Here is an 18,741-nt window from a genome sequence, read left to right on the forward strand (position 1 = left end):
GCCATTTTTGTCCAAAAATGAAATCAGCTCATATTTCATAAATTAAATCCTGGTTTTTTGGTTTTTGTCATTTTTCTTAGGGGCAAAATGGTCATTATGTGTTTTATTATAACAAATTATTAAATAAAATAATTAAATTAATTAACCCTTTGACCTTATAAAGAAGCACAAACCCTCTTCTCACCACCGCCACCACTCTCTCCTCTCTCTAACACCACCTCCACCATGAACTCCACCACCGCCACCTTCTCCCCCTTCTCACTACCGCCACCTCCCCCCCCCCCACCTTCCCACTCGAAACAACCGAGTTAACCGAGTCAACCGAAGCAGCTAGATCATGTATCTCCCGTGGATCCTTAACTGAAATATGCAAATAATAGTTACTTACAGACGTATCTGACGTAGAGACAACATCGTGTTCGTTGATTTGATCGGATTTAACGCCGTCGAACGGTCGAACGATCTGAATATCTGCGTACGACGGTGGATCAATGAACGAATTGAAGGAGCTAGGGTTTGTGTGAAAAGGATGATGAATGTGTAAGAGTATCACCGTGTTCAGTGGTCAAAATTTCAGCAAATTGTGCGGGTGTTGAGGTGGAATTGGGGGATTTAGGGTTGTTAAAGTCGATTGATTCGTGAGAAGAGTAGAATTGGGGCTCTTTGAAGCCCTGTTGTTCATGACATCATCGATTACTGTAATTTGTGAAGTGAATTGAGAAATTGGAGAGGATTGGAAGTGATGTTGATGGAATTGATAAGATTGAAATGATTAGGGTTTGAACTTGGGGGAGATGTAGACAAAGTGTTGCGGAGTGGTAGAGATATAGATCATCGTCGGTGCAACATGTTTCGGAGTTTAAACGGCGAGAGTGTTGTTGACATTCATTCAATTTTTGTTGTTTTAGACGTTTAGGTTGTCGAAATCTGTGAGTTAGGGTTTCTGAATTGATGTTCTCAGTTGGGTTTGGAGAAGATGATGGTTGGGTCTGTGCAATAAGGTAAAGGGATTAATTAATTTAATTATTTTAATTAATAATTTGTTAAAATAATACTTGTAATGACCAAATTACTCTTGGGGAAAAGGACAAAACATCAGGATTTAATTTGAAAAATTTGAGCTGATTTTACTTTTGGACCAAAATGGCAACAAAACTGAAACCACAGGGACCCAGATGCAAAAGGTTTGAGATTTGAACTAAAGTGGCAACATTGCCCAAACCTCAGGGACCAAAATGGCAGTTTACTCTTTAGTTAAAAAAAAGATCGCCATATTTGACCAATTCTGAGAAGAAAAGTGTCCACAAAGGATGCACCTTAGAACATGAACTGTGTAAGATAAGAAGAAAAAATTTAATACAAATTAATTATCCAACAAAAATAGCATGGCAAAATCACAAATCATCTAAAGACAACCAATTTCAAAATGGGTCAACTTGTATATACACATAACCACCATTTCCTTAACCAGAACAACAAATTTGCTTCCATCATCAGGTGTCTCATAACCACCTACCTACACGAGCAACAAAAACCCGACGATGGATTTTCAAAACAGTCACGCGTGTTCTAGCAGGATGACGAAACATGGCTCGCGATTACCTTCTGTGACATGACAATTGGGTCATGACCACCACCAGACCGCTGAGCCGCCATATCTTCAAGTCGTTTCCATGTAGCTTCTCGTTTTGACTTGATTTCTTCCTTTTTAGACTCGCCTTCTTTGAACTTTCTAGAGCATTCTTCGAAGAGTTGAGGGTCAACGTCGGAAAAGATTTTTCTGACATTTAGAGTCAAACTTTGTACAGCTTGGTTCCAATGGGTCTTTGTGTTTCTTTCTAGTGCTGGAAATATGATTGGCAGTATTACTTTACGGTTTTGTTTTATTAAGCTGTTGGTGTGATCGTTGTTCCATAGGAATAATGCCCTCTCAGCTACCTGTATATTCAAGAAACAGTAATAAATCTAACAATAAAAATTCATAAATGCTCCTTATTAATGGCATAACCCGAATATTTTGTCTACCAGATCAATATAATCAGGTAAGTAATTTAACCAAAAATTTATTGTGTTTACTAGATCAATGTAATCGGATTCTAAGTTTTTATACCATGAACAAGGTATGTAATTTAACCTAGAGTAAAATGCCATTTCGCCCCTGAGGTTTGGCCACTTTTGCGACTTTCGTCCAAAGGTTTGGTTTTCCGCATTTGGATTCAAAAGGTTTGAAATCTTGTCATTTTCATCAGACTAATTAACTCTATCCATTTTTATCCATTAAATGAGGGGTATTTCTGTCTTTTTAGACATTTTTTTTATTAAAATAAAGAACACTATTAAGAAATAAAGATCCACCTCTGTTGACTTTCTAGTTATGACTTTTTTATAAACATTAACAAATAGGTAAAATGACAAAAATATCCTTGACTTAACGTAAAAAATAGACGGAGTTAGCGAGTCGGATGAAAATGGCAAGATTTTAAATCCTTTGGACAAAAGTCGCAAAAGTGGTCAAACCTTAAAGACGAAAATGGCATTTTACTCTTTAACCTAAAATTAATGATGAAATAAAAACGTTAAAATGTTCAAACGCCAAAGTGAGCACGCTAATAGTTCTATGTAGTTCTTGAAACTTTATTTAAAACTGAAAAAAACAAATGATGGTTTTAAAGCTATTACTTGGTGGCAAACTGGCAATTTTTAGCCTATTTATCTTGTCTCAAACAGGTCAAATGAATCAAAAATTGTAATCAGTAAAAAGGGTAACGGTCAAATGGGTCAAACCAGTTGAAAGTCATACAGTGACTGTTCTTTACTGCATACAACTTCCAAAATATTTTTATTCAAAGATTTAGATCATTATCATTGAAACAATATTGTTTTAGTCATCACAGTTACCCATTTATTATTTAAAAATAGAGTAAACTGCTAAAATGGTCCCTGAGGTTTGGTCACTTTTGCCACTTTAGTCCAAAACTCAAACCTTTTGAATCTGGGTCCCTGTGGTTTCAATTTTGTTGCCATTTTCATCCAAAATCAAAAATTCTGGTCAGATTTTTTCAGTTAACATCCAACTTTTTGTCTTTTTCCTCTCTTTTAATGAAGGGCAAAATGATTTTTTAACGTTTTATTATAACAATTTAAAAAAATATGACCAGATTTTAACTGAAAAAATTGGATGTTAACTGAAAAAAATTGACCAAATTTTGCTTTTGAATGAAAATGGCAACAAAATTGAAACCACAGGGACCCAGATTTAAAAAGAATTTTGGACTAAAGTGGCAAAAGTGAACAAACCTCAGGGACCATTTTGGCAATTTACTCTTAAAAATATTTACACAATGGACAAAAGGTGTATGCTTGTCCAACCTGGCCCGGCTCATTTCAACCCGTACCACAAAAAACGGACCCGTCTTGACCTAGCTAAAATATCGGTATCATGTCATAAAGATCAAAATGTAATCCTTAACATGAACTAAACTATTTAGCACATGTTTATATAACAATAACTTTGAAAAAAAGCTACCTGAAAGTGTGAGCTTCTCAAACACCGAGCAATTTGGCGAAACAGAGGCACCATACATCGTTGAAACTCCGGAGGCTGAGTCGCTTCCAAAACTTCTTCAAGCTCACTTAGAAACAAAACCTCTTTTGAACAATTCGTAATCGGCCAATACTTCAACAAACCCCTAATAACCGTATCCGCAAGTTTGCAATCCTTTTCCACAAACTGCGTAATACAGTACGATATTTGTTGGTGATACATCGGTATACATTTCGGCTTATGAAGTGGTATTAACGCCCTCACAAGAAACAACTTATGTTCTTCTTTCAACGGTAACGCGAACCCGTTAATAATACTTCCCAATATTTCTAACAACTCAGCAATCCCGTTATGTTTTTCGGTCTCGAAAACAAAACGGAAAAATATGTTGTTGATTGCTTTCCGGATAAACGGGCGGTGCACCATGAACTTTCCATACATCCGATGAAGAACAAATTTTAAATATTCGCGTTCTCGCGGATCCTCTGAGTCGAATAAGTCTAGCCATTTTAACACAAACGCTTGATCGATATAACGTTTAGCGATTTTCGGATCGGTTTCCGGTGATGCTACGAATCTTAGAATGAATTCATAGACGAGATGCAAATGAGGCCATGCGGGATCCATCGACGGCTCTTCTTCTTCACCGTCAAACGTTTCTAAAACCTTGTTATCGCGAGGTTGTGGAGTAAGCCTACGAAAGATATTCACCGACACCATTTTCACGATTTCTTTCATAACCGTTTCTTGACACTTCCCATTTGCGGAACTGACATAATCAACGAGTTCTATCAACGTCTGTCGTTTGACCTCTTTCTCTTTCAAATTCTTTGTGGGGTCCGTGAAGTCAAACACCACGGAGCATAAAGTCAACTTTCGGATGAACAGATTCTGTTTTTCGGAATTGGGAACGTCTTTTAAACTAGGTAAGGCTTCATACGTGTTGGAAATTGTTGCGTTTCGGATCGGTTTTAGATAATGAGACTGTGGAAGCTTATTGTTGGTGTGATTTTGAACCGTTGATGTGGGTTTTGTGGTACTAGATCGAGTGATCGGTACGTCATTGTTGGTTTTCGAACTGGTGGATGTATGTGAGGATGACTTAGGGTTTCCTCCATCTCGATGATCTTTCGACTTATGTGGCTTTTCCGGAAGCCGATTAAGTATCTGTTTAAACATCACTTGAACAAAAAACTAACCCAACACTAAATCACCAAACCCTAATCAATTTCAGAGTCAAATGTTTCTGATTAATGACTAAAATTGGAATTGTTATCAATGATTCCCAGCAAAGCACATGCTTTTCAAACCAATTTCAGAAAGCTCCCCTAAATTATTCCAATTTCCCAAAAAAGAAAAACACACAAGATTATTTTTACAGGTAACTTAAACTTTAATCAACCAAATCTTGAAATTTCTCCTGCAAAAAATTAAATGAATTCAAGTATCAAAATAAGCAAAAACAAAAAACAAAAAACAAAAAACAAAAAAAACCCCTCAAAATGCTGAACCCATAAAGCATATAAAAACACACAAATTAGTTTTATCAAGAACACAAATCTTTATAGTTTTTTTTTCCTAAATAACAATGGTCAGGTTTTTTTTTTTTTTTTTTTTTTTTTTTTTTTTGAACAACTTTGGATAACACAAGGAGGGAAAAGGGGGTTATATTTATCAGTTTTCATCATAATAATTAACCAAAGGTGTTTAATAGATCAAAACACAACAAGATCTGGGCATAATATCATGACATTCTAGAACAATATTCTCCCAAAAATTAACAGAGGAAGACAAGAACAAAAAGAAAGCCTTTTTTTGGTACATAATCCATGAAAACAGTATATGGGAAAGATAGCATGCTTACAAAGGGGTTTTCTTGAAAGCTGATAGACAGGAACATCACCAAGAAAATCGATGATAAAAATGCAGAAGAAGATAAATCCTGGATCACTTATGGAATTTCGAAAACGATCTCAATTGAGGGAAGAGAGAGAGAGAGATGGGCTATGATTTATAAAATTTTCTCTAACCTTTAAGCTTTTTTTCTAAAATTGTTCTACTTTTTTTTCTCTTCAAAGTAAGACCATATTTTTACATAAACTTTGTATAGATATAAATAGATATACATATACATATAAAATACAAAGTGACACGTCAATTTACCTATTTTATTTATTTAATGCTTAAAAACGTTGGTAAGTGTTTACTTATTTTGAATTATGTAAACTATTATTTAAAAAAAAACATAAGTAAAGCTTCACCCAATCATAGGAGGCAAAAATTGACAAACACCCCTTCCCCTCATCGGTAAAGCTTCACCGATCACCCCCTTTCACCAATCGGTAAACACCATTGGCGGCGGTGATACCGATCAGTAAAGCACTTACCGATGGTGTTTACCACACCACTCCGCTCACCCGAAATATAACAAATGGTGTACGTCATCTAGCAGGCGTCTATTGGGAGATAAATCATGTGTCACATAAGTGAGATATTGGTGCAAAATATCAATACCGATATTATGGGTGATATTGACTAATATTTATATAACCAATTTTCCTGATATTAGCATCTTTCTTCTTAGTTCTACCGTTCGTATTTTTTCTTATTGTTGCTATTAGTGTTTTAAGTCTTAATTAGTTTTTACTTAACTGATATCCGATCTTTTACCGCATTAAATACTTAGTTAATCAGATGGTCGAGGTTGTGTGTTGTGTGTGTGTTGATGGCAAATGCTACTTCTACTTTACTTTACACCAATAATCATAAAATACTCTTTTGCGTAGGTTTGAATATAAGACCTCTCATTTAAAACACATGTGTCTCTACCAAGTTGGCCAGACTACATTGACGAGATTGTATATATACAATTGTATATCAGGGCGTGTTTAATATAAAATTAGTTGTAAGTATGAATTTAGTTAATATATTTATTCAATATTTATGAAGTTGTTCAATTATACCAAAATACAACAACCATATGTGCTAATTTGAATCCACATGATGCATTTTATCTGAAATTGGGTTTATTCGACTTGTGGTTATACTAAAAACTTGCAAAATCAACCGCTTTAACAAAAGATTCAAGGTGGCTCTAACAGGACATTAACCAATTAAAGATATAAAAACTTGAAATCGGCGTTTTTTCTCAAAAAAAAAAAAAAAAAAAAAAAAAAAAAAAAAAAAAAAAAAAAACGCCCCCCGCCCCTAGACCGTCCCCTGGGAACTCTGGAGCGTTCTTTTTTCCATGCCTTTCGTTCAATTCTTTTGCCAATGACAGGTATTTTTGTTTTTGTTTGGCCAATTTCATTTTTTGATAGTTTTTTTATTTAATTCTATTACACACATTTTAACATAACGCCCCACAATGTCCACATCCCTACTACACTCATTTTAGAAAAACGCCTCATAATGTCCCATTACTGACGCAAAACACTCAATGGTAGAAGTACTATTTGTGTCTTCCACTACATATGGTGAATTGTTTTTAGTCTGAATATTTCTTATATGAACCAATGATATTTAAATTGATATTGATAGTAGTAATTATAAGTCAAAGCCTTTTGAGGGTTTCTAGTTTTAGCTTTGCTTCAACTTGATTACCAAAAGCTTGTAATCAATAGATGCATAAAATATTGTACAATTAATTATGTCTCTATCATGATAGTTATCATTAACTTAGGATATTTATTTCTGATCACATGAAAAATTGAACAACCAAACTTTAGAAAATCCAGAATTATAAACTGTCCATTTTTGACTTTGTGATTAAGTAGAAATAATTGGATAGCTTAAAATTAACTTTGTTCCACTAAAGCTTAAATGATCATAGCCATCAATTGAAATCTTATAGTCTTGAATATGTTTTTAATCTTTTTAAAAGCAATTCCATCTCAAGAGTCAAGACCATGTGTTTTTTCTTCTATACATGGTTTAGGATTCAAAATCAACCTATAAAATATATAACTATATCAATCCATGAGTTCATGTATAGCAAACATTGTTTGGTTTCTGATGGAGTACCTTTGTAACCCAATAACAGATGGGTTTGGATCCTCATTTGGATCATGAGTTAGGAAACAATCACCCCTTCGCCTGGACACGCGCAAGAAGAACACCAAAGGCATCTTAAGACAACCTTAGTCACTTGAATCAAGCTATGTTCGAACATTGTCTACCAGAAAGAATATTATCCTACCTATACAATTACAAGTTGGGGGAAATAGTGCCACTACCTATACAATTACAAGTTGGGGGAAATAGTGCCAGGCAGAACCTATACAATTACAAGTTGGGGGGAATAGTGCCAGGCAGCTGCCTGGCACCTCCCTATTGGACCAAACTATTTTTAATTTAATTTTATTCCCAGTTTAAAATTACGCTTTCGTCTTTCGTTTAAAATTACGCTTTTGCCACTAGCTCTTGGACCAACCTATTTTTAATTTAATTTTATTCCCAGTTTAAAATTACGCTTTCGTCCTTCGTTTAAAATTACGCTTTTGCCCCAGCTAAAAATAAAAATATGATTTTGCCCCTAGCTCAAAATTACGTTTTTGCCCTCGGGTCAAAAAATCATTTCTACTTTAGTTACCAGTTTAAAATTTCGGTTTCGCCCTCCGTTTAAAATTACGTTTTTGCCCCCAATTCGAAATAAAATGTTGTTTCTTCCTCTAGCTCAAAATTACGATTCTACCATCAGCTCAAAATTACGTTTTTACCCACAGTTCAAGTATTTTCAACTTGAGGGAATAGTGCCAGGCAGACATCCTACCTATACAATTACAAGTTGGGGGGAATAGTGCCAGGCAGCTGCCTGGCACTTCCCTATTGAACCAAACTATTTTTAATTTAATTTTATTCCCAGTTTAAAATTACGCTTTCATCCTTCGTTTAAAATTACACTTTTGCCACCAGCTCTTGGACCAACCTATTTTTAATTTAATTTTATTCCCAGTTTAAAATTACGCTTTCGTCCTTCGTTTAAAATTACGCTTTTGCCCCAACTAAAAATAAAACTATGATTTTGCCCCTAGCTCAAAACTATGCTTTTGCCCTCGGGTCAAAAACTCATTTCTACTTTTGTTCCCAGTTTAAAATTTTGGTTTCGCCCATCGTTTAAAATTACATTTTTGCCCCCAGTTCAAAATAAAATGTTGTTTCTTCCTCTAGCTCAAAATTACGATTTTGCCCTCAGCTCAAAATTACGTTTTTACCTACAGTTCAAGTATTTTCAACTTCAAGGAATAGTGCCAGGCAGCCTGCCTGGCACTTTCCTATTGGACCAACCAATTTTTAATTTAATTTTATTCCCAGTTTAAAATTACTCTTTCGTATTTCGTTTAAAGTTACGTTTTTGCCCCAGCTCCAAATAAAACTATAATTTTGCCCCTAGCTCAAAATTACACTTTTGCCCTCGGTTCAAAAACTCATTTTTAGTTTTGTTCCCAGTTTAAAATTACGGTTTCGCCATCCCTTTAAAATTACGTTTTTGCCTCGAGTTCAAAATAAAATGTTGTTTTTCCTCTAGCTAAAAATTACGACTCTGCTCTCAGCTTAAAATTACGTTTTTACCCACAGTTCAAAATAAAATTATGTTTTCCCCCTAGCTCAAAATTATGATTTTGCTCTCAGTTTAAAATTATAATTTCGCCTCCAGTTCAAAATATAATTATGATTTTGCCATCTGTACAGACATACATGTTATGAGAGAGAAATATTTGGCTTATTGCCCCGCAACGTGGGCGGGGCAAAAACTAGTTTAATACGTACAAAGTTACGTCAACGCTTTGTCTCTACCATAATCTATGCAAGAAATCCAAAGGTCTCCCATAGATTGTGGTATGCATCTGTTGATTTGTTGCATGACACGCTAGAAAGGCTAGAAGATGATTAACTCTCGTGCCATTCTGTTCTTTAAAGGTATTGAACGTTATTAATAACATGCCTCATGGATTATCAAATTAATGTTCATTAATAAATCACATTTGAATTGAATGAATAAAAAGAATCATAAAATAAAAGAATTGACACAAAAACTCAAATTTTCTACACCCTTCAGATCCCCTTCAAAGCAAACGTTGAGGATAGTCTAACTTGTTAAAATTAAAACAAAAAACAAAATGAAAAGATTTGACCAAAGGACTCGAATCTTTGCGATGAATTTTGTGTTGGCAAACAATTGATAAAAACAAAGAAGACGTTGAACACGGTGATTTGTGAGGGACGAAATCCCACGACTCTTTTCTGTTTTTATTAACCCAAAAATTACTGATTACAAACGTAAATCACGATCCTAACAAAATCTAAACTTAGAATATTAAACAGTTGATAATTGTTGCTGGATTGCTTTATCTCCAAAGCTAACGTGTAAGCTAATAAACGGTCCAACGAGAATTAACGAGGTTAAGTCCAACGTTTTAAAGATAACATTGCATTACTTACACGTGTACCACTGTTTGCCACCCTCAGTCACCGCCAATTGCTGACTCACCAATCCCGTCTCTCTCTGCCCGACACGTTGCTTCATCATCACCCTAAAACCGACATATCTGCACTTTAAAAATCCAACGTCACAGTTATCGGAAATTACATAAAACACAAAAACAATTCATCATCATATATACAAATCACGATCAAAACCTTCAGTATCATCATGGCACAGCAGCAAAGGAGAGAAAACAAGACTGATGAGCGAGAAATTCATGTCGAGAAAGATAAAGTCCCCAAAATGGCCAGTCATTTTGAGTCACTCACAGTCAAAGATTCAGGTGATCAACCAGTAGTGCACCATGTGGTCGGAACAGTGCATGGTGCAGCTGGTGATCAAAGTGAGGCTAAAGATCAATACAAAGGGCCTTCTCTTGAAGAGATTTCCAAGTATAGAGGTGTTGCACAGCAGAACTCCATGGATGCCATTCGGGCTGCCGAGGAGCAGTATAGAAAGTCGAAAGAGATGTCTACTCGGGCCGGTGAAACCGGTCGAGTAACGGGTGGGCAGGTGATTAAAAATAACGTATCCACCACCTCTGCAAAGGGGGGCCAAATTGGTCAACAGGCAGAAGAGCGCCTTTCGAGTGCAACCCAAACTGCAGCGGAGAATGCAGCTAGGGCATCGGATTACACCGTCATGAAAAGTGAACAGGCCAAGGAGAGCCTTTCTTCGGCCACCCAAACAGCCGCTGAGAAGGCTGCTAGAGCCAAAGATTACGCACACGAAAAGGGTCAGCAAACCGGTCAGCAGGCGAAGGAGAGCCTTTCGTCCGCCGCTCAAACCGCTGCAGAGAAGGCAGCAAGAGCCAAAGATTACACACTCGAAAAGGGTCAGCAAACCGGTCAGCAGGCGAAGGAGAGCCTTTCGTCCGCCGCTCAAACCGCAGCAGAAAAGGCAGCAAGAGCTAAAGATTACACACTCGAAAAGGGTCAGCAAACCGGTCAGCAGGCGAAGGAGAGCCTTTCGTCCGCCGCTCAAACCGCAGCAGAAAAGGCAGCAAGAGCTAAAGATTACACACTCGAAAAGGGTCAGCAAACCGGTCAGCAGGCGAAGGAGAGCCTTTCTTCTGCCGCTCAAACCGCAGCGGAAAAGGCAGCAAGAGCTAAAGATTACACACTCGAAAAGGGTCAACAAGCCGGTCAGCAGGCGAAGGAGAGCCTCTCTTCAGCCACCCAAACAGCAATGGAGAAGGCAGCGATGGCGAAAGACTACACTTTAGAGAAATCGGGTCAGGCGAAAGATGTGGTGGCAGAAAAAACAACCGGGATAACAAGTGCAACCGTAGACGTGACCAAAAAAGGTGCTAGTTACGTGGGGGAAAAGGCAGTTGCCGCGAAAGATGTGGTGGTGGAATCTGGAAAGGCCACAGCTGGGTATGTCGGGAAGGCGGCGGGGGTGGTGAAAGACAAAGCTGTGGTGGCTGGGTGGAGTGCGGCTGAGTTTGCTAGTGACAAAGCTGTGGGTGCGACGGAGACAATGGCAAATGTAGCCTCCGGTGTTGCCGGGTTTGCGGGTAACACGGTTGTGGGAACAAAGGATGTTTTGGTGGATGTTGGGAAGAAGACGAAGGATATGGTGGTGTCAACAGAAGAGAGTGCTAAAGATTATGCAGCAAGAAAGAAGATGGAAAAACAAAGAGAATTGGAAGCCAAGAATGCAAAGGTAAGCAGTTATGTTCATATATCCAATTTTAATTATTAATATTTTTTGTTGTTGGTTTTTCTCATGATATTTCCAGTTGTAAATGTGTAGGGCGAAGGTGAATGGGTTGGTGAGGAACAAGAAGAAATTAGCTTCCGGGGTGAAGAAGTCGACGAGGGTCCTTTTGCGCAACAAGGAACGGAGGAGGGTAGTTTCTTCGGGCAACAAGGAGTCGAAGGGGGTGGGGGTGGTGGCACAGCGGCTGCAGGAGGTGTAATGCGGGTGATAGGGGAGACGTTGGTGGAGATAGGGCAGAACACCAAGGATATGTTTGTGGGGCAAGGTGGATACGAGGGAGAAGGTAGAGTTGGTGAAAGCAAAGACAAGTTTAGAGGTTAATGCAGTTACGGGACATGATTATGTTATGTTTTGATGTTTTAATATGCTTTGTATTGTAAATGTTGTATGTTTTCTTTAATATGTAATGCAAGGCTTTACTAGTTTGCTTCCGTTTTTAAATCTGAAATAATCGTAAAAATGCATTTCTTTTGATTTTGCTGATTTCACAAACTTTTGAGGACTTTTTAATCTTGCCCGCTATTTTAAAGGCCTATTCCTTTTTTTTTTCCCAAAAATGATGAATTGAGTTTGTGGACGCTGCTATTGAAATCCTTCTGCTGGCTATATATTTCGTCTCATGAGTACATGTATTTGTGCCTAGGCCCCAGGGGCAGGATAAGGGGCCTTTTATGAGAATATAGGTTTGCCTCCCGGTTCATAAGACCAATATATTATCATATTTAAGGCTAGCAAAACAAAGGTCAGGTAAAGGATCTAACCAGGTTCGGGTTACGAATTGAGCGTGCCATGAATTGGGATTTCAGGAGCAAAAGAGTATTAGATTGAGTTCTCTCGCCACATTTGCTTTAATAGCGCTAGTAGCGATGGATGGCATTGTGCATCTAGCCTATTTAGACACCAACTGACACTAAGCAAACTTGATAATAAATGAAAAGAATACTATACTAACAAGATGTCACGTAAGGTATAAAAAAAATACAATTTGCGTGGTCTAAAATAAACTACTAATGTTTAGTATTTTTAAAACATGGTACTTAAAAGAACAACTTCATAATGCCACTCGCTAACCCAATAGATTAGAGATCCTACATTTCTACTTAATTAGGTGGAGATTAATGGGACATCTCATTACAATAACCAATTTAAATAATTGAAGGATTTCAAGAAATTAATGAAAAAATCTATCACAATCATTCATTCTCCAAATTTCACATAAGAATATAATAACCACAGACAATAATAACAGAGAACGATCGCAGAGTACAAGTCTAGCAAGCTAGAACCTGATAAGCATCTTCATACACGCTGAGGTTCATCATCTAACCAGGCTTCTCAAGATCTTCCAAAGTTGCATCCGGATTTGTCTTACAAAGTTCTTCTACCTTATTATGTAAAAAATATATTTAGTCATGCTTTATTATGTACCAATTACCAATCAGACCACCTTAACACTCCTTTCTGTATAGGAATCTTTATTGTGAAACAATAAAACCAAATTAATTGGGGGTCGGGTCAGAAAGTGAAGAAACGAGGTCTTCTCTAGGTTGTGATCACCTGCTTGGCAGCCGCATCCAACTTCTGTGAGGAGCAGGGTAGAATGCACTGCCGAATTGCATCTATCCCAAGTTGCTTGATGAAATGCTATGCGTGATGCTGCTTCCGCCACTGCTAGACGATGCATACAGTGCTGACTCAACAATCTGTATATCACTTCCAAATGGCCTCTTTTGTGCACGTGCCACCGGACTAAGTGGCATCTTCATTCTCCCCTCCCCTGAGACACCATAAAACACATCATAAGTCACTAACTTTTAATAGTAAAATAAGATTTAAAAAAAAAATCAAAGAATTAATACCTGAAATGATAGGACTCCAACGATGACTAAAAGGAGTTGGCGTCACGATTATATGGAAAATGTAAAAGTCTAAAGCACCTTAATCATTTGAACCCAAACTATACACATAACAAAGCAGTTTGTGTAGGATATCCATGGTATAATTTTACATTTATTTTATGAACCCGGTTCATATTAAGCATGTGTTTATTTTGTTACAAGGATTAGTCAAAACATTTTTTACAAAAGAATACATGTAAAAATATGTTATTCAAAATGAACTTTAACTAGTTAAAATTATATACACATTTTTAGGCAACGGAAGCATATGTAGCAAAATAACACGAACATTTTTATACCAAGGAGCACCCGTAATGGAACAAGATCACCAACATGCAAATACGAATAGAACATCAACCATAGGGGGTTTAGATATACCTTCGGTTAGTGAATAACCGGTTGAGACACCGAGGTTCAACGAACGAGTGCTAGTTGTACGAACTATTGAAACACGGGAATGGGTCGGGTAGCGGCGCAGACGGCCGGCGGTCCTGCGGCGGCTGCGGCCGGCGGCTCGGGTCGGCGGGGCTTGGCCGGTTGCGGTCTTGTTCGGTTGGGTTGTGGGTGTTATGTGTGTATTGTTAAATTTTTGCAACACAAATACAAGACCCAACACCCAAATATATAAGACTTGGACATCATTGCATGCATGCCAAGTGTTGGAGAGAGAGACTTTGCATGAATTCTCATTGGGCGAAATCTAGGTGCATGCCAAGTGTTGGAGAGAGACTTTGCATGAATTGTCATTGGCTGAAGTCTAGGTGCTCGCCAAGTGGCGATGCAAGAGCATTCTTGTCTCACCCGATTTACGAACCCGTCTCTCAGTTCAATACCCGCGTATCGTTCGTAATTACCAGTTACAGTGGATTTTAGTTCGTTGACCACGGTGTAACTCTTACGGGTCAAGACCCGGTCGGCAGCGTTGACTTATCGAACCGGACATAAATATCCAACAGCTCCCACTTGGACGGTCTCTGATAAGATCTCAACGCAGACAGCCAGCGGTGCTCTAGCTACACATAGCTGCCCCCAACAGGTCATGACACTTTAAAGTCACTAACCAAGGTATCTTCCCTTTAGCAACGGCTTGCTACTTGAAGACAATAGACTTATGGCAATCGTTGTCATCTATCCCTTCTGTAAAAGACATCAATTGAACAATGAGACATGGATCAGATTCAATCTCATATGACGTTCAATCATTATCGTTCTCGTTCAAGAATCAAAGTGGTCCAATCAAACACACAGTCAGTTTGGGTAAGGCCTTACACTTTGCCAGTTTGAATCAACGAGGGCGCCCAGATGTCTAACTGTTATATATAATGTAAGAGTACAGAATCCCATCTTGACTTCATACAACTCCCACTGAACTTCAAAACCACTCCCAACCAATGCCTTTATGACTGACAGTTACGCAACAGCGGTTGACACTGATCAAAGAATAGCCTTTAGTAAACGAAAGTTCTAGTATGTATCTCAGGTCAGAGGATACTAAATGAGTATGCCCAAATCAAAACATCTTATGACTAAGATCCATGAAGATGATTTGATGCGAGTTACATCCAACGTCATTCATAATGAAGCCTGTGAATTTGGAAGTCAATTTCTTGAGTCCAAAATCAGAATAGACTTAATTCAGAGTCGTTCCCACGAGTCTGATCGACTACGGATAATTTAGAATACAAGTGTCGAATACCCAATCCTCCGGATGACGTCGGCTGGATCTTCGCTGACGTAGAGAGCTCCTGTCCTTGCTTGCTACAAAATAATTGCCGCGGCCCCCGACCCACCCTGGACGGAGTCGGGGCCCGCGATGCAGATTTCAGTGGTACCCGTGGTATTTAATTTATGCGACAGCGGAAGTCTTTTTACAACAGGATCTTTTCACCGGAAAATATGCTCGTTTAATATATTACACAAAGTTTAAGGGATAAATCCCATAATTTACAATAAGTTGATTTCACACAGAAATCTTTATTTTCCAAAACATGTTTTATTCATTTATTTACACTGAGCCACTTCTCTGAGCTTGATAGTGCTTTACTGCACTTTTCCTGGATCACACAGATCACCTGAAACATGTTTGAAAAAGGTTTTGTCAGCGGGAAATACTGAGTGAATCATTCCATTTTCTAAAACGACCCGTTAGTTATAAATTTACAGTATTAAGAGCGATTACAATGTTTCTATCAACCAATTATCAAGAATGGGTATTTGTCACTCGACCGGATCTGTGACTGTGGTCATACCACTATTGGGTCCCGTTGCCCCAAATAGTGACGGTTTACTCACACAGAGTAATAATCACTCACATAGAGTAATACTCACTCACATAGAGTGATAGAAATAGTAATGTGCACAATACCCCACATACCAGCTGTAATTTGGTGATTACAAAGACTTAATCCCTGTAATTATAACCTTAAAAATAATTTGAGGTATTGTAATACTTACTCACAAACTGTGAGAAAACAATTTAAAAGAAGAATGACTCACATTGCAGATTAACGAGCAATAGATATAAGCCTACTGATTAGCCTTGATTTCACCTAGTTTAACACAATGCACACACAGGCAGGTTAGTAACTAATACAGCAGTTACGACAATTCACGAGATTAAACCTTCACAACGATTAATTAGTGCGATACTCGATAATTCAATCGGATTCACAACGAATAACAGAGCATAGTCCGAATTCGAACAGCACTCTAATATTCAAGTCGAAATCACGACGAATAATCAAAGTACAAGCTCAATTGAGCAGCACCTGGACTATCGTTGGATAGTTATAATCGATCGGACGTTGAATCGTAATAGCGATCGAGTTATTACCCTGATTGCGGCAGCGTTTCGATAATCGTGTGTGTTTGTGAACTATTTCGTCTATATCTCAGAGAGTATTAAGAGTTGGGACGTCGAATGAACACCGAACTTCGAGTGCCAATCCCCTCTATTTATATCTGAAAAACACACTCCCTCGCGCCACGCGAGAGAGACGGTTGTACCCGTCGCGTGGCGCGACGGGTCTATTTCTTAGCCTAGGTTGTTTCGTGTCCAAACTAGCCTTGGTGAGCAAGTTAAACGAATCAATTTCGTTTCTACAGCAATTTAGAAGATAAACATCACTAGGGTTTAACCCCTCCTGAGTTTTAGGGGCCCTGATCCTGATTCCGATTGTTACGAAAATTTTAGGGTTTATGCGAAATCACTTGGGTTTCTTAATTAGGGTTTTCTTATTACCTAATTACCATCCTAATTATGGATTTTAGTGGCAGTTGTTACATCCTCCCCACCTTAAGAAAAATCTCGTCCTCGAGATTTATTGGAATAAATGAGGATATTTGCGCTTCATTTCTGATTCTAGCTCCCAAGTGTATTCTGGTCCTCTCTTTGAATTCCATTTAACCTTGACCAACACCAGTCGTTTATGTTTGAGAAATTTGACTTTTCTATCTTCGATCTGTATTGGTTTCTCTATAAACTTTAACTTTTCGTTCACCTCTACATCTTGAAGAGGTACTACCAGGGACTCATCTGATAGACATTTCTTGAGATTGGATACATGAAATACATCATGTACTCCAGCTAATTCTTCTGGTAGCTGTAAACGATAAGCAACTGGTCCGATTCGTTGAATCACTGGGAATGGTCCAACGTACCTTGGACTTAGCTTTCCTTTCTTACCGAAGCGTACTACTCCTTTCCAAGGAGAAACTTTTAAAAGTACTTTATCTCCTACTTGGAATTCGAGCAGCTTGCGACGATTGTCTGCGTAGCTTTTCTGACGATCTCTGGCTGTTTTTAATCTTTCCTAGATCTGTGTTATCTTGTCAGTAGTTTCTTGTACAATCTCAGGACCTGATAATTGACTTTCTCCGATTTCTGCCCAACATACTGGAGTTCTGCACTTGCGTCCATACAATGCTTCGAATGGTGCAGCTTCGATGCTTGAATGATAACTATTGTTATAGGAGAATTCAATTAATGGCAAATGGCTATCCCAATTACCACCAAAGTCAATTACACATGCTCGGAGCATGTCTTCTAGCGTTTGTATTGTCCTTTCACTCTGTCCGTCTGTTTGTGGATGATAAGCAGTACTTAGATTTAGTCGAGTTCCCATTGCTTTCTGAAAACTTTTATATAAATGAGAAGTAAAACGACTATCTCTATCCGATACAATGGAGAGCGGGACTCCATGTAGGGATACTACTTCGTCCACGTACAGTTGTGCTAACCTTTCCATGCTGAAGGTTTCTTTCATTGGTAGGAAATGAGCTGACTTGGTTAATCGGTCTACGATTACCCAAATCGCATCATTACCTCTTTTGGTTTTGGGTAACTTTGTAACAAAATCCATTGTTATGAGTTCCCATTTCCATACAGGCATTTCTAATTGTTGAAGTAATCCTGAAGGTTTCTGGTGTTCTGCCTTAACTTGTGAACAAGTTAAACACTTGGATACGTATTTGGCTATATCCTTTTTCATTCCTATCCACCAGAAATTATTTCTTAAATCTTGGTACATTTTATTATTTCCTGGGTGCATGGTATACCTAGATTTATGAGCTTCTTCTAAAATCTTATTTCTTAACTTTCCTTGCTTAGGTACCCAAATTCGTTTCTTATGGAATTTCCAAATTCCATCATTTCCTTGTTCTAGTTCTTTTAGGTAACCTTTCATCTCTTCAGCATCGTCTTTGATTGCTGTTTTCTGGACTTCTTTGATTTGTGCTATTAAATCTACTTGTAGATTTAACCTCAGAGCACGGACTTGTTTCTGTTTCTCATGGTACTTACGACTTAAGGCATCTGCAACTACATTTGCCTTTCCTTCGTGATATTGGATATCACAGTCGTAATCACTTAGCATCTCCATCCATCTTCTTTGCCTCATGTTTAATTCTTTTTGCCCAAATATATATCTTAAACTTTTATGATCTGTATAAACAGTAAACTTACTTCCATACAGATAATGTCTCCATATCTTAAGGGCAAAAATTATGGCTCCTAATTCTAAATCGTGAGTTGTATAATTTTCTTCGTGCTTTTTCAATTGTCTAGAAGCATACGCAATTACCTTCTTGCG

General features: G+C 37.9%; 2 protein-coding genes across 2 annotated transcripts; one reads left to right on the top strand and one right to left on the bottom strand.

The window, feature by feature from the left end:
• Positions 1-1,334: 1,334 nt before the first annotated feature.
• Positions 1,335-5,629, bottom strand: LOC110921020 (serine/threonine protein phosphatase 2A 57 kDa regulatory subunit B' theta isoform). Its single transcript, XM_022165281.2, has 3 exons — positions 5,409-5,629; positions 3,527-4,964; positions 1,335-1,938 (listed from the first exon to the last, which is right to left on the bottom strand). Exons 2-3 carry the CDS (start codon positions 4,721-4,723, stop codon positions 1,570-1,572), a joined length of 1,566 nt encoding a protein of 521 aa, XP_022020973.1. The 5' UTR covers positions 4,724-4,964; positions 5,409-5,629; the 3' UTR covers positions 1,335-1,569.
• Positions 5,630-10,196: 4,567 nt separating this feature from the next.
• Positions 10,197-12,187, top strand: LOC110924497 (seed biotin-containing protein SBP65). Its single transcript, XM_022168500.2, has 2 exons — positions 10,197-11,696; positions 11,787-12,187. The coding sequence occupies exons 1-2, from the start codon at positions 10,197-10,199 to the stop codon at positions 12,072-12,074; spliced, it is 1,788 nt and encodes a 595-aa protein (XP_022024192.1). The 3' UTR covers positions 12,075-12,187.
• Positions 12,188-18,741: the final 6,554 nt, after the last annotated feature.

The sequence above is a fragment of the Helianthus annuus genome, chromosome 17 (assembly GCF_002127325.2).
Source record: "Helianthus annuus cultivar XRQ/B chromosome 17, HanXRQr2.0-SUNRISE, whole genome shotgun sequence".
Lineage (NCBI taxonomy): Eukaryota > Viridiplantae > Streptophyta > Magnoliopsida > Asterales > Asteraceae > Helianthus > Helianthus annuus.

Bases quoted from the DNA above. Each gene is read 5' to 3' on its own strand.
- LOC110921020 (XM_022165281.2), bottom strand. From the start codon at position 4,723: ATGTTTAAACAGATACTTAATCGGCTTCCGGAAAAGCCACATAAGTCG. The intron at 1,939-3,526 runs GTAGCTTTTTTT...TTGAATATACAG, and splicing joins TGAGAAGCTCACACTTTCAG to GTAGCTGAGAGGGCATTATT.
- LOC110924497 (XM_022168500.2), top strand. From the start codon at position 10,197: ATGGCACAGCAGCAAAGGAGAGAAAACAAGACTGATGAGCGAGAAATT. The intron at 11,697-11,786 runs GTAAGCAGTTAT...GTAAATGTGTAG, and splicing joins TGGAAGCCAAGAATGCAAAG to GGCGAAGGTGAATGGGTTGG.